The sequence below is a fragment of the Anopheles arabiensis genome, chromosome 2 (assembly GCF_016920715.1).
Source record: "Anopheles arabiensis isolate DONGOLA chromosome 2, AaraD3, whole genome shotgun sequence".
Taxonomy (NCBI): Eukaryota; Metazoa; Arthropoda; class Insecta; order Diptera; family Culicidae; genus Anopheles; species Anopheles arabiensis.
Window position 1 is genome coordinate 78,437,837 of NC_053517.1, and position 13,092 is coordinate 78,450,928.

Sequence of the window (13,092 nt, forward strand, 5' to 3'; positions counted from 1 at the left end):
AACGGCAGCATCGTTAACCATCGTCACCAATCAATTCCAGTAGCAGCGCGGAACATGAATCGGAACGTTTTAATAGGCGTCGGGTGTTGGGAAGGGAAGGCGTGAAGTTGCAATCGTGCCACTGGTTCACAGCTCTCCGGTGGTCGTCGAGGAGTTGTTTTCTTGCCATTTCTGGTAGATATTAATATTAATGGTAGCTGTTTGGTAATTACGGCAGCATAAAATCTGGATGGTGTGGCCGTAACGTGGCGGTGGGGGTTGTGGCAATTTGTACCGCCCGTTGTCGTAGATGAAGCGAACGAACCAACAAGCAAGGTGTTGCACGGAAATTAACGTTCAATCTCTGGAGGAAGCTACTGTAATGATCGTCTCATTGCTGAACGGAAAAGGCGTCGTTTCCGAAAGCTCTACACCATTTGCTGTGCGCCCGCTGCTGCAATCCCCAATTTGGCTTGTTCACAGAATCTGTGCCGAAGATGGAGGTTTGGGGGTAATTGTATGCTTGCAGATTGTTCAAAATTTATGAATATTCTTGCACACCCAAAGAAGAACACAAGCACCATTCTGGTGAAGGCGAAGCAAGACGCGCCCAGTGGTTATTACAAACCCAGGGCGTTGTTTTAATTTTAAGAAAATCTCCAAGATCCTTGGGGAAAAGTGACTTCCCGAGACCAACGAACAACACCGAAGATCATGCGACCGGATGGTGGAGCAGGCGCGTATCGGCGGAAATGGAAAACATTTTTACCGAACACTGCCTCCCCAAAAACCGGATGGAGATAATTAAAATCCTGCCAGCCGGAAAATACGCAAGAGAACATTTTGGCACCGTTCTTGCCATCCGCTGGAAAAAGGTGGACCGAAGAATGAGAGGGAGAGAGCTCAGGGCACGATAAAAAGGACAATGTGGCGGGTGTTTGCGGGTTATTACGTTTCGTTCGAATGGATTTATGTGCGTTACGAGAGTTAAATCATTACGAAGTTTGCAGCAGCGTCTTTTGGTTTACCTTTCTATTGGAGGGTTTGACTTTTTGAAGCACACTGGTTTTAATGGGTAAGCACTAGAGCGAGTGCACGTTCTTGAACGAGTGCCGGTGGAGCCGGGGACAGCCAACATAGAGAAAGAGTATACATAATTAATGAAAAGCAATTTGAATTATTTGCGCAGTTACAAAGTTTGGAAGGGAAGTGGCCAATTTGTCTAACGGTGGGCTGTGAGGCTTCAGCAGTGGCGAAATCGTGGCTTTAGCTACGGTTTGATTAATTACTGAGTGATTTCTCTTAACAAACATCAATTTAGGCAGGCACGGCAGTCGATGGAGACTCGTCTGTCTTTGATCCTGCGAATATTTCAAAATAATGGTATCCTAAAAGATGTATGTAAGTTCGGACGTTTAATAGAGATTGGAAAATGGTTTTTACAGCCGTTTTAATGTACTCTCCAGAGGTGTCGAAATCGTTAAGTTTATAGGCAGTCAGAATACGACAACGGTGGATGATAGTAGAATCCCAATTGGACAGCGATCTTATTAGAATTGTATAATGAGTTAGTGTAAGAAAGCATCGGGATATGCAAAATTCATTAAACGGTATAAATGTTCACAGGAGTAACAGATCAATAGAATTGAACATGTAAGAAAAATAAAGATTACATTAATATCCAATGACAATAAAATTATACTAATGTGGATATAAACCATTAGAATAGATTGTAGAAAGGAAAATGATTCACCAGAAGAGAAAGAACATTTCCCTTTTTCTATACTGTACGATTATGCTTCCGCCTCTCCGTAGATTAGCAAACTTACATTCTAACACGAAACATTCTAACACATTCCGCGTTCCATCGATGCATCCATAAACACCAAAGCTGTTTCCCCATCTATCTTTCCAGACCATAATAACGGTGTGTTTGACAATGGTTTACCAACAACAGAAGCGCGACAGTCACACCAGAACGACAGAAAAAGGGAAAACCAACCAACTTGTGTGTGACTGTCGCGAAAAAATGTCAAACACTGGCATTTCCGTTTGTTTCCCGCAAGTGCACCGCACCACTTCCGTAGGGCGTATGCTCATGCTCATCCGGGCGCGGATGGTAATGCGCAAAAAAGGGCATTTCAAACCAGCGCGCGGCCGGAGATTGGGGATTGTGTTTGTAACACGTTTCAAGTGCTTAGACATACCAACGGAAGGAAGGCCACGACCCAGACCGAGGTAAGGGAGTAAAAAATATTGCGTGAAAAACGTGCCTTTTAGACAAAGCTTTCTGGCAGTGGCAGATCCGGGGCCAAGTCGTTGCAGGAGGAGATGGGTTACGCCACAAACCGATAAGCTACCGAAAAGGCTTGTATTTTGTCGAGTAAAAGTATTCGAGCAAATCACTTGCTAATACCGGTTGAAGGAAACAAACAAAGAGAGATGCTTTTTTCCTTGGGTTAGCTTTTACCATGAAACTAAGATGCCTGTTTAAAGTCGCACAAGCTCAAGTGCTTTAAGAGTACGATGTTAAGCATCCGCAGGCAACGGAAGCTGGAATGTGCGTCTTGAAGGCACTTTGAAGGCAAATACACTTTCAATACCATGGAAAGCTTCACAATCAGATTCTGTTCCGGTGTAATCCAATTTTCTTCCCGCACTTCGTATGTTCTTTGCTCCTGCTGAACGCTCCATTACCCGTGCGTGACACCGAAAAATGAGACTGGAGCTTTTTTGCCTTTCTTTCGCCTACCTTTCGGGCGCAAAAACCGGAAGCACTAAAAAGCATACGTAACGCACCATGCGAATGGACCCGGAATGACAAATGTAAAGGTGCGTACACCGGGAGCGAAGATTAAACATTTCGTTTACTTACGATCATTTCCGTGTCCTGCCGTGCGCGTACGAGGAAGAAGGAGTGCGCTATGTTCTACGTTCCCGGGGGCGCCATCTCGCGGAAAGCGAACGAGGTACCGTGTGAAGCGTGCGGAGAGAATCGTGGTCAGAGGTGAACCATAGCAAACAACACCAGCAACCAACACCTTCGGCAATTGGTGCAAACGGAAGTGTACGGTGGCGAAACGGCGGAAATGATAAATCTCTGCCTGCCCGCTCCAACAGCATTCCCGATGGAGCCACCTCCTACATAATTCGTATACAGAGACCCACCGGAAAAGGGGCGTGAAAATACCGTTTTCCCCAAAAAAGCTGGAACACAACTTGCTGAGCGAACAACGGGCAGCCTGCCTCGAAAAAGAATGCTAAATTAAGGCCATCAAACAACCTCGCAGAGCACACGCCCGAACCCCAAAACAAACACCTTGATACAGTGTCCGGATAGCCGTGGCAAACAGTAGTCAGAGAGAAAGGACTGGAACGTATTCCTTTCATTTGCCTGGTTTCTTGGTGCGATTGCTATTTTTAGGAGCAGTGGTTCCCGGTTTCCGTGCCCTATCTCCTGCTGAATTCTTTATTAAATGAGTTCAATCTAAGGAAATGATTACTTTGGCTTCTACGTTACTGGAAAGGGCTGGGGGGATGGTCGGGATGTTGGTAATCCTTGGCGGAAGTGAAAGGTTAGATAAACCCGTCATTGGTCAGGGAACGGGGATCTTGGGTTTACTGCCTGACTGACAGCAGGGTTTTTTTTTAAATAAAGGATTCCACATCGGAAGGGTTTATTCAGGGCAATGCATCACTTGATAGGATCTATCATTAAATAATGTGATGAAAAAAGCAGTTCTACTTTTTAGAATTCGGACCTTTTGAGGTGCGAATAATATCTCGGCAACAATTCCAAAATAATGATTCGAGAAAGATTTTCTTCAAGGTTTAACAAAAAGTATTGGGAATAAAACCCCGGAGGACAAAAAAAAACAACCCACCACTAACAACGGAACGCAATGAAAAGTCACGTACTTCCCATCGCCACACCAAACCGCCATTGATCCTGTCGAACGTCTTTACGACTTCCTATTGGTTTCGAGTTTACGACAAAATAAAACGGCACGAAAGATCCCTGGGACCGGGTGGGTTGGGAATAGAAATGGAAGGAACAATTTCGGTCAAACTTGGTGCTCTTCCAGGCAACGTTCCAAGGTGCCGGGGTATACATCAAGAACAGCAGCCGCCGCATAAAAGGTCATATAAAATAAATTGCTCCACAATGGTGATAGCATCGACGCGTGTTAGAACAATACGAATGGCAAACGCTTCACAGCTGCCATTTTTGTCCACAACGATACCCCGTTGGCAGGAGTTTTATGTGTTGCACATAAAACCGTCCACTCATCACTGCGCAGGCATGCGGCGGCAGGGGTTTAGAACCATTGCGGTTGGCAGCAAATATGACAGCTGTCACTGGCAAGTCGCAGTAAGGGTCGTGGTCCACTTAGCACCACTATCATATCGCCTCGTCATGATTGGAGAATGTTTTATTTTCCCAGAATATGAACGGATCTTGAACGGCCCGCCGGATACAAAAGTTCTGCTAATTCCATGGCCCTGAGTGTCATCCCGAGCTTTCGTGTTTATCTGGCATTAAAGAAAGGGACACAGTTGTCATTGAGCAGATATGATTTTGGGAAAGAATTTATGAGACTTTTAAACCCGATAAAAATTTGTCCCCTCCGAATGGTCAGTTTGGGCGTGTCAAGAAACAAAAAAGTACAATATCTTGAAGAATGTGTAGAGGGAAACCAGTCAGCAAGGGTGCGTATATACGTTGACCTACACGACACTGCACATTTCGGACAATGCAATAAATCTTGAAGTTCAGCTCCCAGACCTACGACATCCCATCTAAGGCGAAGCAGGGCATGACTGCAGCTACTGTACCGAGGGTGTGTCCAACAGCAATACTGACGAAGTGATCCTTTGGTGGAATATATCTTTCGAAAGGCGCGTCTGCCTTCCGGGACGATTTGGTCCAAAGTTTGCAGAGTCAGCACACAACTCGAGAGTAGTTCTACAGTCAGAACTAAAATGTAGGCTAACCTTAACAAGGCATCCATGGCACAATAAAATTGTCCTTGTCCGGGAAGAGTTTTGCAATCTCCTCTGCAACCAGCATCATCTACGCAATGCGCAATTTAGGTGTTCGCTGCATCATGTTGTTTTCTCGTACCTGCCAGAAAGAATAGACCCGCGCTAAAGGCACAAAACAATACTCGACAATAGAAAACAACTCTTGAAGCGCACATGTGTGTCCTTAATGAAAAATGGCTGCTCAGGTACGCCAATGTCCGCTCTATGACTTCCTCCATTACTGTCAACGGAGCAACCGGGGTCTGTGTATCTTTATTTTCTTCCCGCTTAACCTACCAACAAATACACCTGGAAGGTGGTAGGCCTCAGCACACGGTGACGGAGAAGTAAAAGTTATAACGAGGCTAGAAAATCGGTCACCTGGTTGTCGCAATCTCGCAAACGATTGCGCGGTAAATAAACAAGCGAACCAAACTTCTTGACCTGGCCAGACAATGGCGCAGAGATAGCCGAACGGCTGCTCTCATACAGAGCCAGCGCAGAGGAGAGTTGGGCTTTGTTGTTCAAGTACACTTCAACCTTCTCCGGTGTCGACTCGGGAGTTGGTTGTGGTGGTGCTGTTTTTGTTTTATCTTTCCTTTCACGCCCTGTCCAAGTTCTTCACCAAAGGGTCGTTGAATTCTTGCTGCTGCTCGCGGTGGAAAGTGAAAGTTTTCCAACCGTTCTGTGTCCCGTCCCTTCCACAACGGAACCTTGCCACAAGCGTGCTAGTAGGCGCAATTGGGACCGAGGCCACGGATGTGCTGTCGTTTACAACCCGTTAATGTACACCATCAGCAGCAGAACTTTTACAAATAACACTCCCCCCGTCCCACATATTTGGCGACCGGTTGGGTTGTGTTTGTGTTGTCGCATCTGACGGTGGCAGCTGCAGCCGCCTACCGAACAAACAACAAAACAAAAACCCCATTTTAACACCTACACCCGGTGCTACTTGCACCTCTCGGGGGCAAGGGTAGCATCTTCCAATCGGAAACTTTATCTTCTCGCCGCCATCTCGGCATACTTTTCAGGGGATACGAAGAAGAAGCAGTGCCAAAAAGCTTCGCTGTGTCCTCCAATCGTCCTTGACTGGATGGAGCCGACAGCCCCCAAATGGGGGACATTTTTCGATTCCGATGTTCCGGGTACCGGGCGGAAGCTGTTCGAGGTCTGATTTATGCTTATTGATTTCCGCACAACTCGTTCAACCGCATCGAAGGAAAGAAAGCCATAACATGGCGGCCAGCGGAAGCGGTCTCACCATTCCATGATGATTGAGAACTGAACGAGCGTGATAAAATCGAACACGCACCGGAACGGCTTCTTTCCAATTTCTTTGTGAGGTGCTTCTTGCGCGTGGAGCTATGTTCCTGGTCCAACTGGAACTGGAAGTTAATTTTCCGAAAATACTAGCAATACCGTAAAAAAGGACCTAAAACGGGAGCTGGAAAGCGATAAATTGTAAAAAAGTACGTCTGATTTGTGGCTGACTTACTCACCCCCTCGACCCACCACTCTCATGTTGATACTTTGAAGCTGTAAAAGCTCCGCCGCCTAGGAGATGAGTACAAATTTTGTACTGTCAGAACACCAAGGGCAAGGAGTAAGATATGGTTGAAGTTGTTCAAAAGCTGAAAACTTTTTGCATAAACCACTCACTGATGGCTTAAATTATGCGTTACTGTTTACGGAAGTTATCGGGGCGACGTAGCAAAGCAAGCAGTACATGTTTACATTGAAAAGAAAATACTGCCGTTGTAAGTCGAAAGCCTTGATACCAAGAAAATAGCATTTCAGTCAAAATTTAATTTTATTTTACACCCGCTTTTATGCGAAAAATTATAAACAACAAAAAGCTTTTCCACCACATTAAGGGAAACTTTACGGCCGTGACGACTCGAACGATGGGTGGCGTCTAGACCAAATGTCTTATTTCTATTAAAATATGCGCTCTCGTCGGGCAGAGCAAATGTCACCAAAACAATTTAATTTCCAGGATTCCTGCTTGGCAGATTGGGAGATTTGGATTGGGAGACGCGCTGACATGATTCTGTCCCTTCCCGGTTGGCATTTGCAACGGTCCAAAGAGTCATTTCAATGCGTAAGGAATACTGCCACTAGCACGCACATTCATCCATCCGCAGTGTGACGCGGGTAGATTAACGTCAAACCACGAACTACGGATTAAGATTGTTATCTATGGCTTTGTATTCTACCAGGGAGTCCCTGACTGCTAGCTTCAAATTCCTGTGCTAGTAACAGAGCTACGAAGAATGCGAAGAACATTGTACTGGTGGTGCTGGTCGATTTCAATGTCCCAGCCCGGTCAAGATCCAACCCGTGATTCAGCATCTGTAACCACGAAATCCTTCCCGGATCACTTAAGTCCTAATTACTGCGACAAATCCTGCTGCCGGACGTCATCCATCTCTCTATTTCCCAGCTTCCCAGCTCCAAGCGTCGTGCGTCACGATACAGAATCGATTGGAACCTTTCTCTCACTCTAGATGCATGCGGTGTTTACAAAAAAAGAACCTACCTTGTTGGGCATGATGTGCCAGGATCGCCGCTTGCCCTGCCGCTGGCTGCCCGCGCTGGTACTGCTGCACAGTGACGTGTTTTCGTAGATTTCGCTCGGTATCGGACTGTTCAGATTGGTGGTCGAATCAATCGTTGGGCATGGCGATGAGGCGGGCGATAGCGTGAAGCAGCCCGAATCGTGTGATTGAATAATTTTTAATCTGTTGCCGGGGCAGATACCCTGCAAAAACGGAAGCGAGAATGGGAAACATTTTGCATTAGTTTGTTGCAGAATAATCCAACGAGCTAGTTTGTAGTGTATCAGCGAAAAGGGATAAAAAACTATAATTAAATTGAGCCAAAACGCAAACAACACACCACTACCACTACGCAACGTTCAATTTAAGCCGCCGGATAACATCGGAGTGCAAGTGCAAAACAAATAAGCTTCTTTTGCTCCAGAACGCTGCGACGCGTAGGACAATATTTGTTCAGAGCGGAAGTATGCAAAAAAAGAAGCAGACGTTGCCGCCGGAATGGAAATAGAAAATCCATTTCACCATAATCAGATAAACCCTCGAGAACAAACCTCCACAGCAGGCGGGTATTTGTTTGGCTAAGCAATCGCGTACAGCAGCGGCGAAGCGTACAACCCGAAACGAGATGCATTTGATGGTTGCAATGTGTGTGTGTGTGTTTGGGTGTAGTGTGTGCGATGCGGCTAGTATAACTTTCGGGCGCACCAACAGTTTTGCCGATGGGAGATTTAGGATCTTCAAATAAAAATGTTCCGAAATGCTGTTGCGTGGGGAGGATTTTGTGGATCCCTTTTTCGAACCACTTTACCCGTAAATGGAAAACAAGCAGTTGCGAAAGGATGTCTGCGAGGGGGAAAAACAATCAATCGCCATGTAATCCCTGCCCGAGCTGTGCTGTGATACTGCAGCAGCCAGGGCAAGGTGGTTTAAGCGGACATGGTCGCTAAACTCAAATCGATACGGATCGGAAGTGGATTGATGTTGAGCTACGAGCTACGAAATTTGTAAACAAAAAAAACCCCGACAACTAAACCAACCAGTTTGAGGATAGACGGTTTGCATTTGAAAAAAAAAACAAACGGCTTGGGCCATTGTCACTGGCCATCGATTTCTTCTGTCGTCAATGGAACGGAACTCGGCATTCCGATGCGGCGGCATCGTCCAGAACGTTTCCGCATGATGAGGCGCAAAAAAGTTAGATTGTTTTTCTTTTGTGTGATGAGTTTTTGCACTCGCAACGCGTAAAGGGGCTGTTGGGGGCGCAGGAAATCTTGATAGCTTTTCCGGATTTTCTCTAAGACTCGGGAGTTGCAGGCACCGAGCGGAATAGGATATCGTGTCATCCGGTTGGTGCGAAAGGAGTTCCGGAGTTGGTTAGCGTGATCCATTTTCCATCGCGCAAATGGAATCAAGCTCTGAGGCGTCTGTGGCGTCTCTGGCTTGGCTGCGTGGGGGGTTATTGTTTTGCACTTTGAGTGGCATTGTTAGTTTTTCTTGCTTTTTTTGCCTTCCCCAATGATGCTGAATCTATAGGTGTAATCAATGTCATTCAGGGCGTCATGGGCACGGCTGAGCGTACTTTTTCTCCCTAAGGAGGATTGTGCTTTTTTTCGTTCTCTTTCTCCTCCTACACATCCATCAATAGCATCAAGATATTGAAAGCAGTGTTGAGATGAAAGGAAAAGGAGCGACAGCTATGATATACTTCCACTTTTCCGTGGCACTTCAGGTGTGAATTGAGGCATTCCAGGAAACGTTGGCACTTCCTTTTGAATTTTTGGTAAGATGAGATCTCGCTGGGCTTTTCTCGAAATGAACAAATGATTCAGGTTGAGGAGGTGATTTCAAGAACCAAAACGAATGAGAATCAAGTTTAGAAAATAATAATATATTTTTTTAACCTTCATCTTTTCCATAAAAAGCAACCTTATTCAAAGTTGCAAAAGCTCAACTACACAAGGTCATGGAGAAACAATATTTTATTACCTTTTCGCACACAAAGCACCCTCAATTTGTGCAAAATTTATGCGTAAGCACGATTCCAGCTGAAAGCACACGAAGAGCAGAGAAATGACACAGCTTCAAAATTGATTCTTACGCACGGTGCCTTCCCGAGGGCTTCCCGCGTGGGGTGGTTCAGGAGTGCCGCAGCAGAAGTACACGATTTTGCAAGAGAAACTTTTAGAATTGAGTTTACATGTTGCTTACGCTTTTTACACGGTAGCTTAGTGATGCCAAAGGTGCCTTCGCGAGATATCGACGGGAGGTTTCCCGTCCGTTGAATGACAGAGCTAGATTGAATCCTCACGCTGCCTTCCATGCGGTTTATGAGAGACACAAACAGTTCCTTACTGTAGGCATCAAACATGTAAGATTCACACAACACATCCACGTACACACACACACACACTCTTGGGCTTCAACGTCACTTCTTAAAAGGCAGCTAATGTTGTGTCTTGTGTTTTATTCCGTCGTCCCGGTTGAGCCACGCGCAATGATGAACGATGTACACGCATGTGAGAATTCCCAAGGTTCTTGGTCCTTCCCTGGAAGGCGGGGGCACAGCCAGATAAGAATTGGGAAGGAAACGAGCCCAGGAATTCGACACGGGCAAGCATAGAGCAGGTAGAATCCTTCCACAGCATACACAGAAGGCTACAGAGAGGCGGGACGAAAGCGAAAAACAATCAACACAATTTGTTTGCCGACTGTTGGACCAGGTTTCGGACGAGCATCTAATGCGATTGAAGGGGGAAGAATCGTTGATATATTGGTACCATCCCTCACTCTTCCATCGACCGTTCTTTGCCCGTTCCGGCTGTTCCGACCCAACCCGGGGGACGGATGGAAAGATGCGGGTTTTCGGTGTTTGGACCAAATATTTGAAGAAAGGACACCGCAGGGCAGAAGGAGTGATGTGAGAGATACGAAATCGTCCCAAAAGCGAAGTCAATCGCAAAAAGGCAATTGACTGCAAAGCTGTACACGATTACGCTCTCGTCTCCAGAGGGCCCCTGCTTGCGAAGGGCACTGAAACACTGAGCGTGTCAGCAGAAATGATGCCAGAGGGATGGAAATACAAACATCCGAAGCAAGCTGCAGTCTGCAAGAGATCGAGCATATAGACGACGGTTAATAGCCAATAGAATCACCATACAGATGGGATTCTATTAGACGGGATGTGTCCTCAAATGGCAGCTGGCTTTGCAGAAGGATGAAGTGGCAACACAACTGCTGCTGCTGCTGCTGCTCTGACGAATGTGGAGCGTTGAGTGTCTCTTCCGAAAGAGAAACATCGAAACAGATCGATGTACTTGTGTAGTCAATAAACCTTCAATGGTTTTAGGAGTTGTACACTGGAGGACACAAAATAAACATTCGAAACTGTTATTGCACATAGTTTTCGAGATGGAAACATGCATAACCCAAGTTGAAATGTGCTAAAACATTTTTTTATTAAAAAATCCTACAAAACAAATTCTTTTAAATGGATATTTTCCATGAATAATCTATTCAGTAGGCAATCTTGTAAAAAGGCTCTCGACTGCAACGATTCAAACGCATTAACAGCCAAAAAATCCCATTTGATCTCCCTGAAAAAAGGGAAAAGCACACGGCCACTTTGGGTGGCAGCAACATGCATCCGGCACGTAAAAACCAATTATCGAAAATTCGTACCGACCGGGTGGCCAAAAACTCCTATAAGGGTAATTGGCGGCCAAGCGTGGAACGGGTGTGTGTGTGTATGTATGAGGCCGGGCCACACACTCGTTGCACGCCAGTATGCACCGAAATTGCACCGTTTAATGGATTTATGAAGCACCCAAAACACACCACTGTAAAGCACTTTGGCATTATTGCATTTTAAGCGTTTTCAGGATTTCCCCTCTGCTCGCACTCCTCTCCTTTGTCTTCACGTGTTGCAATTTTTTGTTCCTGTGCACAATTGTACAAAATGTGTTGCCGTGTTTTTTTTTCTGTTGTTATTGTGACCCATTGTCCCCTCACAACACCGTTGTTGAAAAGGGAAAGAATTTGGAGAGGAATAAAAAAAGAACAGCCACAAAAGTCTTATTCTCTTTTTTGCTTTGTTTTCCCTCCCTGTACGATGTACAAAATTAAATTGGTAGGCTTAATTCGTTTCACTAAGAGCATACGCATGTTTCCTCTCATATATTTGGTTGTAAGTCCTGCGCGCTGCAAAAGTGCATCGTTCATTATCGAAATGGTTTTCGCTGCTTGTGTTCAACGTTGCATTGGTGGTTTTTTTTCTCTTGGTTTGGGTTTAGCTTTGGGGGATATAATGCTCGAAGTGAACTATGCTGTTAAATCGATTCCCCTCGGGCGGCAACGCCATGTTTCTGTTGATGAAGCTTGATTAATTTTGTTTGACATTCATTCGATACACTCTGCCCGAAATCCCGAGCGAGACAAATGAGCGGCAAGACGGTTGGAAGATGGCAACATTAATCCCACGGGGAAAGGGGAACTAGACTAGCAAACATGTTCGGGGAGAGGCTTTATGCAAGAAAAACGACCGTGTTTCACTACAACCCAAAAATCAAACGTGAAATTTTGAGCACGTTGGTAATAAAAATAATCGCAAAATACCACTGAGCAGTGAGCGTTGCGGGGGGGTTTCCCAACGGGTTGGGAGTGTAATATATTGTAATCTCGTAACTGAATTACTGCGTGCCGCAAATTTACAACACTATCATCTTTGTCCACCAGGCCGACTACATGCACAACTCCAACGGTGACCATTGCCCGAGAAGAATTCATTGCTTGAGGGGGCATTGATAAATTATTCATGCTGCACCAGCCGGAAGAGAAACTCTCGCCAGCGGCTTGAGTAATTGCACTTTGCTCATACTCATGCTTCACTTGTTTTGGGGCTGGGATGGTCAATTTTGGTGAGTGCACTACTCTTTTGTGTATGTGTGTGTAGATCGAAATGCAACTTTGCAATGGGTCTTTTTGATAAAAGTGTAAAGGGGTAATTTACATCCATAGGACTTCGCCTTTTAGCAGTTGTGTCACACAGGATGGGACGCACGGGGAAGAAGTTTTCTGTCTGTTGAAGTAAATAACAAATTAACCACAAAAACTTAGCCGAACGAGAAAAGACGCCTTGCTGCAGGGCAGTCACAGACTGAATAAGTTTCCATTCACAGCTTAATCAACAGATGCAATCTTGCTACAAAGGATAGAGAACTTTTCAATGCATTTCAAAGCACTGAATTGAAACCCGTATTTTCAAGGAAAGTGATTAATATAGCTATTGAATTTTATTTTCATCAGGCTTTCTATGGCTTTTTTACGCGCTGACGAAATACGTCACTTTCCTTATTGAGGTTAATGCCTTCGAAAATGCGCCCCTCTCCAAGAAACTAATCAACGATGATGGATTCTCTCGCCAAACAACAATACTTGAATAGTTTATTGATTCGCTTTTCCCGACATACATCGGCTTTTCCCGTTATAAAGTCCCTTCAAATGTACCTTCCTTCCCATTCCGAACATTTTC

General features: G+C 45.3%; 1 protein-coding gene across 3 annotated transcripts in view; it reads right to left on the bottom strand.

Annotated features, from left to right (window-relative positions):
* Positions 1–13,092, bottom strand: part of LOC120893569 (breast cancer anti-estrogen resistance protein 1) — a 125,900-nt gene that overhangs the window by 28,054 nt on the left and 84,754 nt on the right. For all 3 annotated transcript variants that reach the window (XM_040295544.1, XM_040295545.1, XM_040295546.1), the window contains one exon: positions 7,547–7,768. In XM_040295544.1, the coding sequence (XP_040151478.1) occupies positions 7,547–7,768 (222 nt within the window). The remainder of the gene's footprint in view (positions 1–7,546; positions 7,769–13,092) is intronic.